This window comes from Hyaena hyaena, unplaced genomic scaffold, assembly GCF_003009895.1.
Source record: "Hyaena hyaena isolate Hyena2069 unplaced genomic scaffold, ASM300989v1 scaffold_402, whole genome shotgun sequence".
NCBI lineage: Eukaryota > Metazoa > Chordata > Mammalia > Carnivora > Hyaenidae > Hyaena > Hyaena hyaena.
The window spans coordinates 952,258-967,681 of record NW_024081034.1 but is presented as its reverse complement, the minus strand read 5'-3'; the positions used below and the strand labels follow the sequence as shown (position 1 = coordinate 967,681).

Below are 15,424 nucleotides of genomic sequence, written 5' to 3'. Positions count from 1 at the left end.
ATTTACAGAGCAAATTTATAAAACACGACCAACTACATGCTATGCACAGGAAACCTAACTTCAAATTCAAGAACATCATTGGGTTGAAAGTAAATGATACAGAAAAAAGACGTTACCAGGCAAATACTAATCGTAAAAAGGCAAAAGCGGCTGTATCAATACCTGATATACTAGACTTTGGAGCAAAGAGAATTACTGGAGAAAATAGAGACATCATATAATGATAAAAGAATCAATTCACCAGAAAGACACAACAAACCTGGATGTGTGCGCACCAAACAACAGAACCTCAAGATACAGGAGGCAAAACTGATAGAGTTAAGAGGAGAGATAGACGAATGCAGTTATAGTTGGGGGCTTCGACCGGCCTCTTGGCCACCAACACGTGTGACCAACAGAAACCTGATTGACCTATAGGGAACACTCCACCCAATGACAGCAGAATACACGGGCTTTTCAAGTGCGCCAGGAACATTCGCCTACACAGACCATACTCCGGACCATAAAAGAAGATCTGGCAAATTTAAAAGAATTAAAATCATACCAACTGTACTCACTGATGGTAACAGAATCAAACTAGAAATTGGTAACAGAAAGACAACAGGAAAAATCTCCAAATGTTTGAAAATTAAACGACACTTTTAAATAGTGTGTGGGCCAAAGAGGGGCTCTCACAAGAAATTTTAGAAAACAGACGGAACTGAAAGAAAATGAAAATATATCAAAATATGTGGAACGCAGCTAAAGTAGGGTTGAGAAGGATATTTAGCACTAAATACTTACATCAGAAATCAGGAAAGGTCTTGGGGGCACCTGGATGGCTCACTCAGTTAAGCGTTCGACTTCAGCTCACGTCATGATTTCAGGGCTTGGGAGTTCGAGTCCCGCATTAGGTTCTGTGCTGTCAGCGTGGAGCCCCCTTCAGTTCCTGTCTGCCTCTCCCTGTGCCTCTCCCCAGCTCCTGCTTTCTCTCTGTCTCAAAAATAAATAGGGGCGCCTGGGTGGCTCAGTTGGTTGAGCACCGACTTCGGCTCACGTCATGATCTCGTAGTTCATGAGTTCGAGCCCCACGTAGGGCTCCATGCTGACAGCTCAGAGCCTGGAGCCTGTTTCGGATTCTGTGTGTGTGTCTCTCTCTGCCCCTCCCCTACTCATGCTCTGTCTCTCTCTCAAAAATAAACACTAAAAAAATTTTTTTTAATAAATAAAAACCTCAATAAAAATTTAAAAATTAATAAAGAGCCTGAATTTATAATTAATAGTCAAAATTCAATAATAAATAACTAAAAGCCAAAAAGAAACTCTTAGGCCCAGCAGGCTTCAGTGGGGAGTTTATCAAATATTGAAACAAGAATTAGCACCAATTTTGTGCAATCTCTTCTGGAAAATAAAGACGAGGGAAGTTTCCCCAATTGGTTTTAGTAAGTCAGGATTATCTTCATGCCCAAACCAGAGAAACAGTTCAAAATAAGAAAACTACAGACCCAAATCTCTCATGAACATAAATGCAAAAATCTTCCACGAAAACAAAAAAGCAAATGGAGTCTGGACTGTATAAAAAGAATTATACACTGTGGGGCACCTGGGTGGCTCAGTCGGTTAAGCATCCGGCTTCGGTTCAGGTCATAATCTCGCGGTTTGCAGGTTCGAGCCCCACGTTGGGCTCTGTGCTGACAGCTCAGAGCCTGGAGCCAGTCTTCGGATTCTGTATCTCCCTCTCTCTCTGCCCCTCCCCTGCTCACGCTCTCTCTCTCAAAAATAAATAAAACATTAAAAAAATTTTTTTAAAGAATTATACACTGTGATCATGTGAGATTTATTATGGAAGGCTGGGTAACATTTGGGGGAAAAAAAAAATCAATGTAATCTACCATATCAACCAATAGAGAAGAAAACTCAAATGATAATATCAATTAATACAGGTTAAACACATTTGATAAAATCCAGCACCCCTTCGTGATAAAGACCCCCTAACAAGTTAAGAATACAGGAGACGGATCTGATAAAAAGCATTCACAAAAAACTTACAGAACAAAGGAAGATGGGGGATGGGCACGGAGGAGAGCACTTGTTGGGATGAGCACGGGGCGTTGTGTATGTAAGTCACGGATCATGGGAATCTACTCCCAAAGCCAGGAGCACACTGCAGCTTAGCTAGCTTGACAATAAATTATATAAAAAACTAAAATTCCAAATTAAAAATTTTTCTTAAAAAGAACAAAAAGAATGTCTGCTCTCATATTCCTATTCAACACATTACTAGGAGTTCTACCCACTGTGGAAGGCAAAAAAGAGGAATAACAATAAAAGGATGCAGACTGAAAGGAAGAAAAGGAACGGTCCCTATTTGTAGGTGACAAGATTGTTTATGTAAAAGAAATGCACAGGATTTACAAAAAAGAAAAATTCCTGCAGCTAATAATGTAGTTCAGCAGGGTCACAGGATACAAACTGACCCACAAAAGTCAATCACGCTTCTATATGCTAATGCTGAACCTAGGAAACAGAAATTTCTCTTTTTAAGTTTATTTGTTTTGAGAGAGAGCATGCACCAGAGGAACAGAGAGAGAATCCCAAGCAGGCTCCGCACAGTCAGCACAGAGCCGGATGCCAGGCTTGAACTCAGGAACTGTGAGATCGTGCCCAGAGCCCTGATCATGAGAAGGTCACTTAACTGAATGAGGCGCCCCGTGAGACTGAAATTTAAAACACGATGTCATTTACAATCTCTCCAAAGGAAATGAAATATGAAGCACATAGAGGATCTGCGAGTTGAAAAGTACAAAATGCTAGTGAAAAAAACCAAAGACAACCAAAGAAGTGGAGACAGATCATGTTCATGGATTGGAAGACTCTACGTAGTAAAGATGCAAATTCTCACCAAAATGATCTAGAAGTTTAATGCGATTCCTATCAAGATCCCAGCAAAGTGATTTGTAGATACAGACAAGCTTATTCTAAAAAATCGCTACAGAAGGTACAGGCTCTAGACAAAGAAGACACTTAAGAAAGAAAAGCAGAGGGGCGCCTGGGGGGCTCAGTCAGTTAAGCATCCGACTTCAGCTCAGGTCATGATCTAACGGTTCGTGGGTTTGACCCCAGCGTCAGGCTCTGTGCTGATAGCTCAGAGCCTGGACCCTGTTTCTCCCTCTCTCTCTGACCCTCCCCTGCTCATGCTCTCTCTCTCGCTCTCGCTCTCTCAGAAATAAATAAAACATTAAAAACAAAAACAAAAGGTGCTGGAGTAAGTGGACATCCATGGGCAAAACAAAATGGATCATGACCTAAACACAACACCTTCTACAAATATCACCTCAAAATGGATCACAGATTTGAATACAATATGTAAAACTATAAAAATTTGAGGAGGAAAAAAACACAGGAGAAAATCTTCAGAATCTAGAGCTGGGCAGAGAGTTTTGAGACTTAACGTCGAAAGCATGACCCATAAAAAGAAACATTGATCAATGGGACCTCATCAGAATTGGAAACTTGTTTGCTATGCAAAAAGACCGCTAACGAGATGAAGACAAGCTACCGACTGAGAGGAAATATGTGCAAACCACATCTTAGATGAGAGGCTAGCATCTAGAATATATAAAGGATTCTCCAAGCTCACTGGTAAAAACACAATCCAATTAGAAACAGGCAAAAGATATAAACAGAAATTTCACCAAGGTGGATGTACAGATAGATGGCAAATAAGCACACGGAAAGATATTCAACTCCTACATAAGCCACAGTCTGGAATCACTACACTGCCTATAGGCTAAAATAAAAAATAGTGACAACACTAAATGCTGACGATGATGCGGACTAGATCCCTCACAGGCTGCTCTTGGGAATGTGAAACGATACACGCGTTCTCAAAATTAGCTTGGTAAGTTTGCTTTAAAAAAAAAAAAAAAACTAAACACGTCATCACCATACGATCCAGCGACTGCACTCTTGGGACATTTCTCTCAGAAAACGAACACGCATGTCCACAGCAAAACTTGGACATGAATGTCCATAGCAGCTGTATCCGTAACAGCCAAAAACTAGCAATTGCTCAGCTGTCCTCCTTCAAGGCAATGGTTAAAGAGACGGTGGTACAAACACGCAATGCTACTCAGTGGTAAAAATGAATGTGCAGCAACCTAGATATTAGCAATCAAAAAATTAGGCCAAGTGAAAAATAATAATCATCCCAAGAGGTGCATAATGTATCATTCCAGTTGTGTAACACTTTCAAAGTAATCAAAAAAATTTTTAATGCTTATTTATTTTTGAAAGACAGAGAGACAGAGTGTGAGCAAGGGAGGGGGCAGAGAGAAAGGGAGATACAGACTCTGAAACAGGCTCCAGGCTCTGAGCTGGCAGTCAGCACAGAGCCTGACATGGGGCTCGAACTCTCGAACTGCAAGATTGTGACCAGAGCCGAAGTCGGCCGCTTAACCAACTGAGCCACCCAGGCGCTCCTCAAAGTAATGGAGCATAGAGGGGCGCCTGGGTGGCTCCGTGGGGTGAGCCACCGACTCTTGATTTTGGCTCAGGTCATGATCCCAGGGTCGTGGGATCAAGCCCTGCATCGGGCTCTGCTCTGGGCGTGGAGCCTGCTTGGGATCCTGTCTCCCTTTCTCCCTCTGCCCCTCCCCCATTCATGCATTCTCTCTTCCTCTAAAGAAATGAATAAAACACTTAAAAAAAGAAAGAGATCGAGGATAGATTAGTGGTTACCAAGAGTCAGAGATGTTGGCATGGGGGAAAAGGGGGGGTGCAGTTGATGGGAAGGGCATGGGGGGGGTGGGGGTATAAAAGAGCAACAGGAGAGAACTCTGTGATGATGGAACTGGTCCGTGTCTTCACTGTCAGGGTGAGCACAGTGACCCACGCACATGATTAACCGCACAGACTCAATGCACACACGCAAATGACTATAAGTAAGGCTGGGGAAATCGTTTACTTTTTAATGATTTATTTATTTTGAGAGAGAGAGAGAGAGAGAAAGTATCCCATGCAGGTTGGGGCGCCTGGGTGGCTCAGTCGGTTGAGCGTCCGACTTCGGCTCAGGTCATGATCTCACGGTTCGTGGGTTCGAGCCCTGCGTCGGGCTCTGTGCTGACGGCTCAGAGCCTGGAGCCTGCTTCAGATTCTGTGTCTCCCTCTCTCTGACCCTTTCCTGCTCATGCTGTCTTTCTCTCAGAAATAAATTAAAAAAAAAAAAAAAGAAAGTAGGACGTAGGAACATGAACGCAGATGAGCAGTAAGAGATTTAAGTCTCACAGAAATGAGATGGAAACAGTCCCGTGAATGATAAAACCAGCATTTGTTTCAACAGCCGAACTCCTGGGACAAAGGAAAAGTAGTCTAAAGTAGCTGTAAGCCCTGGGAAGGGACTTGTTCTCCCCCGAGACTTCTAGGAATGGTGACCCCTCCCTCCTCTGGGAGGCCAAACACACAGTTAGGAAAGCCAAGGGTTAGACGGGCCTTCAGGTGGCAGGCTGGTGACTTTGTCACAGTGGAGTGTTTCCAGGTCGAAGTCAGGCATCGTGGGGCCTGGTTAATGAGGGAGGGGAGTACAATGCCCGCTTCCCCCCTTCCTTATGCGTCGGGGATGCCCTGTCCCCCCCCTCCCCCAGAGCCAGCTCTGTCCCCTCTACAGCTAGACAAACAGGATAAACATCTCAGGAAGTGGCCCCAGCAATCCCTTTACACTTGCACTAGTGCATGTGCGTATCTACAATCCTGTCATCGGGGGACTGGGCTTACTTAAGGGGCCCTGCCTCATGAAGGCTCAGAGAAGAAATGTGCTGCTTCCAGAAAACACCAACCCGGATGCCAATGAGGAAAACAGAAATGTCCCTCTGCGTGGCACAGTAGGCCAGAAAAGAGGCTCTGAGTCACAACACGTACGTGACATCTTTATGCTTCGTCTAAGCCACGCATCCCGAGAAGCTTCTAGAACCTATTATTTAAGCCACAAAGGCCAAGGACTTTCTTCCCCACTTCTGTTTACTGTTGCTAAAACCAGAAATACTTTGCCTCACAGCAGCAGCGGAAGACCCAGGTGGGACGCTAATTCCAGAGAGGATTCTCCCAAACCGTGTTGATCCCTGCCGGTTTTTAGGCATGGCTGCTACAGGTGGATGGAGGCATTCAACAGGCACCTTCTAAGGGTCTGCCCCAGGTAAGGAAAGGGGACCCAATCAGGCCCAGTTTCTCAGTCAGCTGAGGAACGTCACGATCATACATAAAGAACACAAAACACAACACAGGCAACAAGCCAGTAGACCGGTGGTGTGGACCACACAGGCGTGTGTCGACTGGAGAGAGGGCTCCTACTGAAATGACCAAGGAAGGCGTTAATGAGAAGGAGGGAGGAGGGCCAACCTTTGGGGAAGGCTAAGATCTAGATGGGAAGAGGAAGGAGACCAAAAGTGCTGTAAGGAGGGAAGTAAACCAGTAACTGAGTGGTTTAGGGGCACCTGGGTGGTTCTCTCAAAAATAAATAAACATTATAAAAAATTTTAATTTGTGGTTTTAATGTTTGTTTTTAATTTCTGAGAGAGAAAGACAGCGTGAGCAGGGGAGGGTCGGAGAGAGGGGGAGACACAGAATCCGAAACAGGCTGCAGGCTCTGAGCTAGCTGTCAGCACAGAGCCCGACGCGGGGCTCGAACCCACGAACTGTGAGATCATGACCTGAGCCCAAGTCGGACGCTTAACTGACTGAGCCACCCAGGCGCCCCTTAATTTGTGGTTTTAAAACCAAAATAATAATAATAAATGAAAGCTTTGGGTTAAGTCGCTTATAGAGGGAAGGGAGGGAAGATTATAAGACTAAAGGAACAGAGATAAAAGCCGTACCTGTCTGAATGCACCTCACTTTGTAAACTTGACTTTGAAACCCTATATATGTTTTAGTCTTACACCATAATAAAACAAAGTTCTTAAAGTCAAAAAGCAACAGCAAAATGGTACAAACAAACCTAACTGGGTAGTGAGCTGGTGACCTAACCATATTATCAGGAATCATTTAAGTGAAATTAGAACCCAGTAATTTGGGGCACCTGCATGGCTCAGTCGGTTAAGTATCTGACTTCAGCTCAGGTCATACTCTCAAGGTTCCTGGGTTCAAGCCCCATGTCGGGCTCTGTGCTGACAGCAAGCTGGAGCCTGCTTCAGATTTTGTGTCTCCTTCTCTCTCTGTTCCTTCCCCACTCATGCTCTGTCTCTCAAAAATAAATGTTAAAAAAAAAAAAAGAATAATACATTCCTAATGGGATATATAAAACAAAAACAATTACAAAGAAATCTGAAACCATTTCAAAACTCAAATTGTTAATGTTATTATTGATCAGAAACTATTATATGGATGTACATCTTTATTTATAGTAGGATAAAGCAAGAAAATAATTATGCTAACATCCTTATGAATCAAGATTCTCAATATAAGTAAAAGATAAATACAGAATTGAAGAAGTTAAATAAAAACCTTATAATCCGTCATTTGCATTAGAAATACTAGTTTGGATTCATGTTGTATTTTATCTTTAAAAATGTATGCATAGTTTCTAGCCTTGTCTTAAGAGAATGAAAATTCGAGCTGGGAGACAATATTTGCAAAGCATATATCCAACAATAGACTTGTATCCAGAATGTATAAAGAGTGCTCAAAACTCAGGACTCCTGGGTGGCTCAGTGGGTTGAGTGCAAACTCCTGATTTCAGCTCGGGTCATGATCCCAGGATCAAGCGATGAAGTCAGGCTCCATGCTGAGAAGGCTGAGTGTGAAGCCTGCTTAGGATTGATTGATTGATTGATTGATTGATTCATTCATTCATTCATTCATTCCATTCTCTCTCTCTGTCTCTCCCCCCTTCCCCCTCCCCCTCTGCCTCTCTCACCTGCTAACACTCACTATCTCTCTAAAAAAAATAAATACAGGTGCCTGGGTGGTCACTCCGTTAAGTGTCTGACTCTTGATTTCAGCTCAGGTCATGACCTCCAGGTTGGTAGGTTCAAGGCCCATGTTGGGCTTTGCGCTGACAGCACCCAACCTGCTTGGGATCCTTTCTCCCTCTCTCTCTCTCTCTCTCTCTGCCCCTCCCTTACCCAAGCTCTCCCTCTCTCTCTCAAAATAAACTTGAAATACATAATTTCTTGGGCTATATTTTTATTCCTTTGCCATATAATTTTAGTACCTTTACTTATTTAACACTGTCAATGTGTTTTCATGTTGTAAACAGCATTAATTAAAATGAATGCACCTTTATTTAAATTAAATCAACTGAGCCTACTTTAAGTAAACCCCATCTTAGATGAAAACAGTTATTGAACAGCAACAGATTATGCTGCCTTATGAATTTTTAAAATGTATGAAAAGGAAAGAAAGGTAAGTAAGTGAAGCTTGATTGCAGATTTGTCTTTTAAGAAAAACTGGCTGAAAGTCATTTTTAGGTTTAAATGGGGGGGAAAGTACTCTTGCTAATACCATGTAGCACGATCATACCTTACTAGGGTCCTCAATAGTAGAGACTAGAAGAAGAGTTTTAGGTCTACTTGGATAAGGGGGGAATGGGGAAAGAAGCAAGTAGGAAATTTTATAGTAAAGAAAAAGCCCCTAAAGGTTCCTCTGCTGTGCTCCCCCTCCTTGCATTAGAGCTGACATCCTTTGCGGGAAGGGAAACCCACAGGGAGCAGGTGAACAAGTTGACCAAAATCAGCAAATCCACAGAAACCGATTAGCTTTTACACAGAAAAGACCATTACTTACTTGTACATAGGAGTACCCCCCCCCCCCCCCCGCCGAGCTGAAAAGGTAAAAAGATTCAAATTTGGGATGACGACGAGGTCCTGGAACTGGACAGAGGGGACTGATAGTTGCAAAACATTTGGTGAAGGCGCCAAACGCCACTGAATGGTAGGCACACTTTTAAATGGCTAGTGGTTAATTTCATATGAATTTTGTCGTAATTAAAAAAAAATCTGACTAGGATCTGCTGAGGCTTCCTAAAGGGTCAGAGACTGGAGCTGGCCTGGAAGGAAACTGAAGATCTGAATTTAGACAGAGACAAGAGGGGCGCCTGGGTGGCTCAGTCGGTTAAGCGTCCAACTTCGGCTCAGATCATGATCTCAGGGTTTGTGGGTTCGAGCCCCGTGTTGGGCTCTGTGCTGAGAGCTCAGAGCCTGGAGCCTGCTTGGATTCTGTGTCTCCCTCTCTCTCTCTCTGCTCCTCCCCTGCTTGCACTCTTGTCTCTCTCAAAAAGAAACATTCAAAGAAAAAATTTTTAAAGAGAGAGAGACAAGAGAGGCACCTGCGTGGCTCCGTTGGTTGAGTGCCCAACTTCAGCTCAGGTCATGATCTCACCGTTCGTGAGTTCAAGCCCCACATTGGGCTCACTGCTGTCAGCACAGAGCCTGCTTCAGATCCTCTGTCTCCCTCTCTCTGCCTCTCCTCCACTTGTGCTCTCTCAAAAAATTTTTTTGAAAAAATGAAATAAAACAGAGGCCAGAACTAGGGGAGACAGCTCTGATGAGAGTGTATTTCACACTTTGCAATCACAGTAAGAAACAGGTTTTAGTGCAACACAGTTCACACGCACGTTACAGAAACAAAAGTTCATGAAACAATACTTCACTGTTCCCATGCCTCATGCACTAGTCTTCTTATTCTTTTCTTGTCTTTTTTTTTTTTTTTTTTTTTACAACGCTGGTCAGGTTGAAGGGTTTGCCCCTGATGTGGGTTATTTTAAGGCAATGGAATGGACCACTATGATCATAACTAGGAATCTGTAAGCAGAATTTTAGATTGGGGGAAAACCCTCCGCCTTGTGAATAAAGTGATTGTTTTACGACTACCTTTGTCACGGAGTTGAATTGAAATTGATTATCTAACATCACATGCTGAAGTCAATATGTACACGAGGTATTACTCATAGTGTGTCCTTCAGCTGTTTTTCATTTACATGGCTGGTAAATTTCCCCAAGAACACGATTTCCTTAGAGATTAGTAAATAGGCTTAGATTAGTCTAGATAAAAATCAGTTTCAAGATATTGCCCACACCCTTTTGTAAGAGAGGCAGAGAGAGTCTGAATTTGTTTCATTCTACAGCTGTGACTTCAAATTACTTTTTTTCTTCCTCTTAAGGAAACAACTGCTTCACTATAAATTAGAAGTGGACTATTTACAACAAACCCTCTTAAGGTGGTGGCAAGATAGCTTCATTAAAAAAAAAAAAGTGTACTCCTCATTCATTATTCATTAGGGACAAGGAGGATCAGCTATACAAACATCTGTCCAAAATGCTGTAGAGATTTTCAGCTTTGGCCGGAAAGGTCCCTTTTAACTTTAACATCCTATTATTTTTGACAATATGCCGGAGATTCTCTCAGCTCAAGACAAATCATTGTTGGAAAACTATACCGTGGGTCTGGGATTTAGCTGTGACCTTTCCCTAAGGTTTTCAATTAGTTCACATCCAAATAATTTCAAAGATCTCAGTGGCATAAATGCTTATATTTTAGAAATACTTCACATATTTCAGAGGAAGAAGTATAGGATGCACATTACCCAGCTGTAGGCAGAAATCAATCCACTGCTCAGGAAAGACTACCAGCAGCTAATTAAGGGGAGAAACAAGTTTCTTTTTTAATGTCTAAGAAAAGCAGGAAAAGTTAGCTCGCGTTAGAATTTTAAGCCCAAACAGCCAGTAATTATGCTATCTCCAGGAGGCCAAGGTTTTTCTCTTGATAATTTAATTCAGCAAGCAAGGCTCTGCAATTGGAGGTGGAGAGTGATTAAAAACAGGGTGGGGGGCGGATTTGGCTCTACTCACTTTTTGACCATTCCAGGCACCAGAGAACGTCTGGATCTTTTAACAAAGCACAACTTTTTTAATAATCAGTTTTTTGGCAACACAGTCCGTACCGAGGTTAGTTTAACATTTTTTTTTTTTTTAATGCAGCCACCTGATTTGGACAGACAAGGATGCCCAATATACAAATACTAATTTGTTAAATGACAGCCCAAGGTATCTAATAAGTATAGTGTCAGTCCCTAATTCACACACACACACACAACACACACACACACACACACACACACACACCCCTCTCCTACTGGTCTGAGGCATAAAGTAAATAATGTTTTTCAAATACACTCAGGCACCTAGAAGCAGACCCACATGCATTTGGACACTTAGGACAGAGAAGTAGAGAAAGGGTCATCCTTTTCCAAAAACGGGGTAAAAGACAAGGCAGCAGGCCCTAAATGGAGCCGATCGTGCTAAGCCCCATGTCACAAACTGAAACTTAACTTATAGTTTCGGCTGTCCCAGGAATAGAATCTTAAACCAGCCAATCATGAATCTCCCGATCAGCACTAGTTAGGTCATCTGCCTAAAAATCTCTTGCCAACCCGTAAAAGGAAAATAACTTTATAGTAACCAATTCAATTTTTGCTTAGTATAACGCTCTCCTTCTGCCTATAAATCTGCCTATAAAACATCTTGGTCTTGCTCAGGTGGCTGTTCAGAGCTCTTTTCTATCTGCTCAATTGGATACTGGCCATTCATGAGTCACTTGAACTTGAAGCCAGTAAGATCTTTGCAACAGAGTTGAATTGTATCCTTTAACAAATGGTTCTGGGTGGACTGAATATCCCTATGGGGAAAAATACAACCTGGCCCCTACTTCTCTTTCTCTCTCTCTCACACACATACACAGACTCTCTCTCTCTCTCTCTCTCAATCAAACACACATATTTATACTAGTTAGATTAGAAATCTAAATGTGAAAGGTAAGGGGCACCTGGGTGGCTCAGTCGGTTAAGTGTCTAACTCTCAGTTTTGGCTCAGGTCATGATCTCCCAGTTTTGAGAGTTCGAGCCCACGTCTGGCTCTGCACGGACAGTGCGGAGCCTCCTTGGGATTCTCTCTCTCCCTCTCTGGCCCTCCTCTGCTCATGCTGTGTCTCTCTCAAGAATAAACAAACATAAAAATAAATAAATAGGTATATGTGAAAAGGTAAAAACAACAAAATGTCCAATAGGTACCACAGAAATATACCGGGGCGGGGGGGGGGGGGCTGGATGGCTCAGTCCGTTGAGTGTCTGACTTCAGCTCAGGTCATGATGTCCTTCCTGGTTTGTGAGTTTGAGCCCCATGTCAGGCTCTGTGCTGATGGCTCAGAGCCTGGAGCTTGCTTCAGATTCTGTGTCTCCCTCTTTCTCTACCCCTCCTCTGCTCATGGTCTGTCTGTCTCTGTCTCTCAAGGATAAACAAACATTTAAAAAAAAAAGAAAGAAAGAAAAGTACCATGAACTTGGCAGAAGGAGCAATTTCTTCAAAAGGAAACAAAAATCACTAAAGGAAAAATTCCTCCTCAAAAACACCGCTAAGTGAAAAGGCCAACACAGACTAGAAGATGTTTGCAACACAGATGTCCGACAGAAAGAGTCCTACCTAAAACCTATAGAAGTAAAAAAAAAAAAAAAAAGAGAGAGAGGCAACTTGGTGGAAAATGAGATAAGACATAAACAGGCACGACACAAAAGAGAAATGACCAATCAATGTGTAAATCATGCTCAAGTGCATCAGGAATCGGGTTGAGTGCGGAAGGATATCACAGTTCCACTACCCTCGCTGATCAAAAGGAGTAAAATGTAAAAAGCCAACAATATCAAGTGTTAGAATGTAGAGAGACAGGTACACAAAATGCCAGTGGATATTTAAAATGGCAGAAGCAAGAACAGTTACAGCAAACTCTTTTTAATAACCCCAAACACACCAAACACCTTCTCAATCCTAAAATGAGTATATAAATGTCATACTCACACAAGGGAATACTAAAGAGCAATGAGAATGTGCCAGCTACCTCCGCAGCTGGCCCCGTACACAAATCTCCCAAACAGAATACGGAGCTTCAAAACACTCAGTCACAAAAGAACACCAGACATTTACATCGATGCGAAGTTCAAAAGCAAACAAAACCTAACTATGGTCCCGGGCAGCCAAGATAGTTACCTCTGGACAGGAGGAAAGGGGGAATGACCGGAAAGGCTGATAGGCAGGGCTGCCATGTAAAACAGAATTTGTTTGGGGGCACTTGGTAGCTCAGTCGGTTAAGCATCCAACTCAATTTGGGCTCAAGTTATGGTCTCACGATTGGGGAGTTCGGGCCCCAAAGTGGGCTCTATGCTGACAGTGTAGAGCCTGCTTGGGGTTGTCTCTCCCTCTCTCTGCCCCAGCCCTACTCACACACGCTCTCTTTCTCTCAAAACAAATAAATCAACTAAAAAATACATATACATAAGATGTCCAGTTAAATTTGAATTGGAGATAAACAATAATCTTTTTAGTAGAAGGAGGTCCCATGCGGTATTGGGAACATATATTTGAATTTGCTAAATCTGGCAACCGCAGGCAGGGAATACTTTTGGAATACTGGTGATATTTTGTTTCTTGAGGTCTGTTTTGAGATCATCCCGTTATGCATCTTTCTGCATATGTACTGTACTTCTCACACACACACACAAAGGTGACGTGTACTCAGTACTGCCTTGTGCGTTTTAAAATAGCTCATCCAAGCACTGCTTTTCCTCCCCACTCTTAATCACTGCAGGTGGGAGCCGCTATTCTGCAGCAGGACAAGGGGATCAAGTAAAACATCTGTAATCTACAAGTGTTGCGGGGCCCAAAGCTGTGAGCTCTACTTAACATTTTTTTTTAACGTTTATTTATTTTGAGGGAGAGAGAGAACACATGAGCAGAGGAGGGGCAGAGAGGGAGAGAGAGGGGAACAGAGAATCCCAAGCAGGCACTGAGCTGGCAGCTGAGAGCCCGATGTGGGGCTCGAACCCTCAAACCGGGAGATCGTGACCTGAGCCGAAGTTGGTCACTTAGACTGAGCCACCCAGGTGACTTCGACTCACAATTTTTATCAAAATTGCTCTGACACGGCCTGCTTCTTTACTTCTAGAATTTTCTTTTTCATGCCCTGCCTCTCTGGGGGTCTTTCGGGCTCGTGTGGCTTCATCTCAGCAAGGGGCAGTGCTAGGCTAGAAGGCCAGCCCCTATCCATCGGCCAAAAAAATGCACAAATCCGTGTTCAACAAGCAAGCTGCTCTCGCCACCTGACCCCGTGGAGATCAGAATCCGGCGGCCGCAGCTCCAAAGTAAACGGAGACTTGAGGGCCAACAGCGTGGAAACAGACACCTCTGAATCCATAAAGTCAAATGCTTCGTTCGGCCCCGCTGCCTGCTTTCTAAATTTGTCAGAGGTTTACGAAAACACCTTGAGGGGCTACCTCCGCTTCCCTCCCACCACCTCCTTTCTCCCCGAGACACAACTGGCAAACCCAAGTGACCTGTGTGAGCCGTGTAAAGAAAAGCGCGAATCATTCCCCCCCCCCCCAGCTGTTGTTTAAATCAGGTGCTATTATTACGGGTAAAATGCTTAAAGGTGCTCAGCGTGTTTTGTGTCGTGGTGCGGTGTCGTTTGACGTTTATCTCGCTTTGAAACGAACGCCTCCGAAATCTAAACAAAGAAAAAAACTCCTCCTAGTTTGGATGCTTCTCTCTGTTAAGTGTAGGATCAAACTTTAGAAGCCGGTGGAGTGAACCGTTTCCTACTTGTTTGCATTTCTTTCACACACAGTATATTAAAGTCAGCGACTAGGCACCTAGGCTGTGGAGCCAGGCTGCCTGGAAGAAACCCAGTTTCACACTGACACTGTGTATAGACCTGGCCAGTGAGTGGCTCATCGCTCTGTGCCTCGGTTTCTTCAACTGTAAAATGGGAATAAAAACAGTAGCTACGCATCAAATGCCGTGTAGGGCGACAAAGCACGACACCTGCAACACCTTAAACGCTCAAGGATGATTATCACCGTCACGACCACTGGCTACCCTGGCAGATCCTGCCTCCGAGATACTCTCCTTGGGTACCTAAAGTAGTTAATGCATCCAGATGCAGATGGAGAGACAGGGGGAGGGGGACGCAGAGAGTAAGGGTTTCACCAGCCTACAAAGTCTGGTCGGAGTTGTGCCCAATCCACAGGTTGAACAGCATAGAAATGGCTGAGTAGAGTCCGGGGAGGTGGCCACACATCTGGACCCCAGATGCTGGCCAGGACTTCTGACCTCGGGCGCCCTCACTACTCACGTTGCGGTTGAAGTTGTTGCCAGGCAGTAGCGGCAGGGCCATGGCTCTCAGCGCCCAAGGGCTAAGGGGCCGAGAAGAGACTGGCCCGCAAGTAGCGGCTGCGTTGTTCAAACCCTATACGTTGCCTAGAAACGGGAGGCGGCGTCACAGAAGGCGGAGGAGCTGCAGGGGGCGGGACATTAGGGGCGGGTCCGGCGTGGGGGCGGGGGAGGGGCGGGGCCAGGCAGGAAGCTCCTCGCGCACTTCTCCTCCCCCGCCCACCCTCACCCACCCAGCC

The 15,424-nt window shown here is 44.0% G+C and overlaps 1 protein-coding gene across 4 annotated transcripts in view; it reads right to left on the bottom strand.

Annotated features, from left to right (window-relative positions):
• EFHC2 (EF-hand domain containing 2) overlaps positions 1–15,215 on the bottom strand; it is a 187,243-nt gene extending 172,028 nt beyond the window's left edge. For all 4 annotated transcript variants that reach the window (XM_039251909.1, XM_039251910.1, XM_039251911.1 and 1 more), the window contains exon 1: positions 15,148–15,215. In XM_039251909.1, coding sequence (XP_039107840.1) covers positions 15,148–15,189 — 42 coding nt within the window. In that variant the 5' untranslated portion in view covers positions 15,190–15,215. The remainder of the gene's footprint in view (positions 1–15,147) is intronic.
• Between the last annotated feature and the right edge of the window lie 209 nt (positions 15,216–15,424).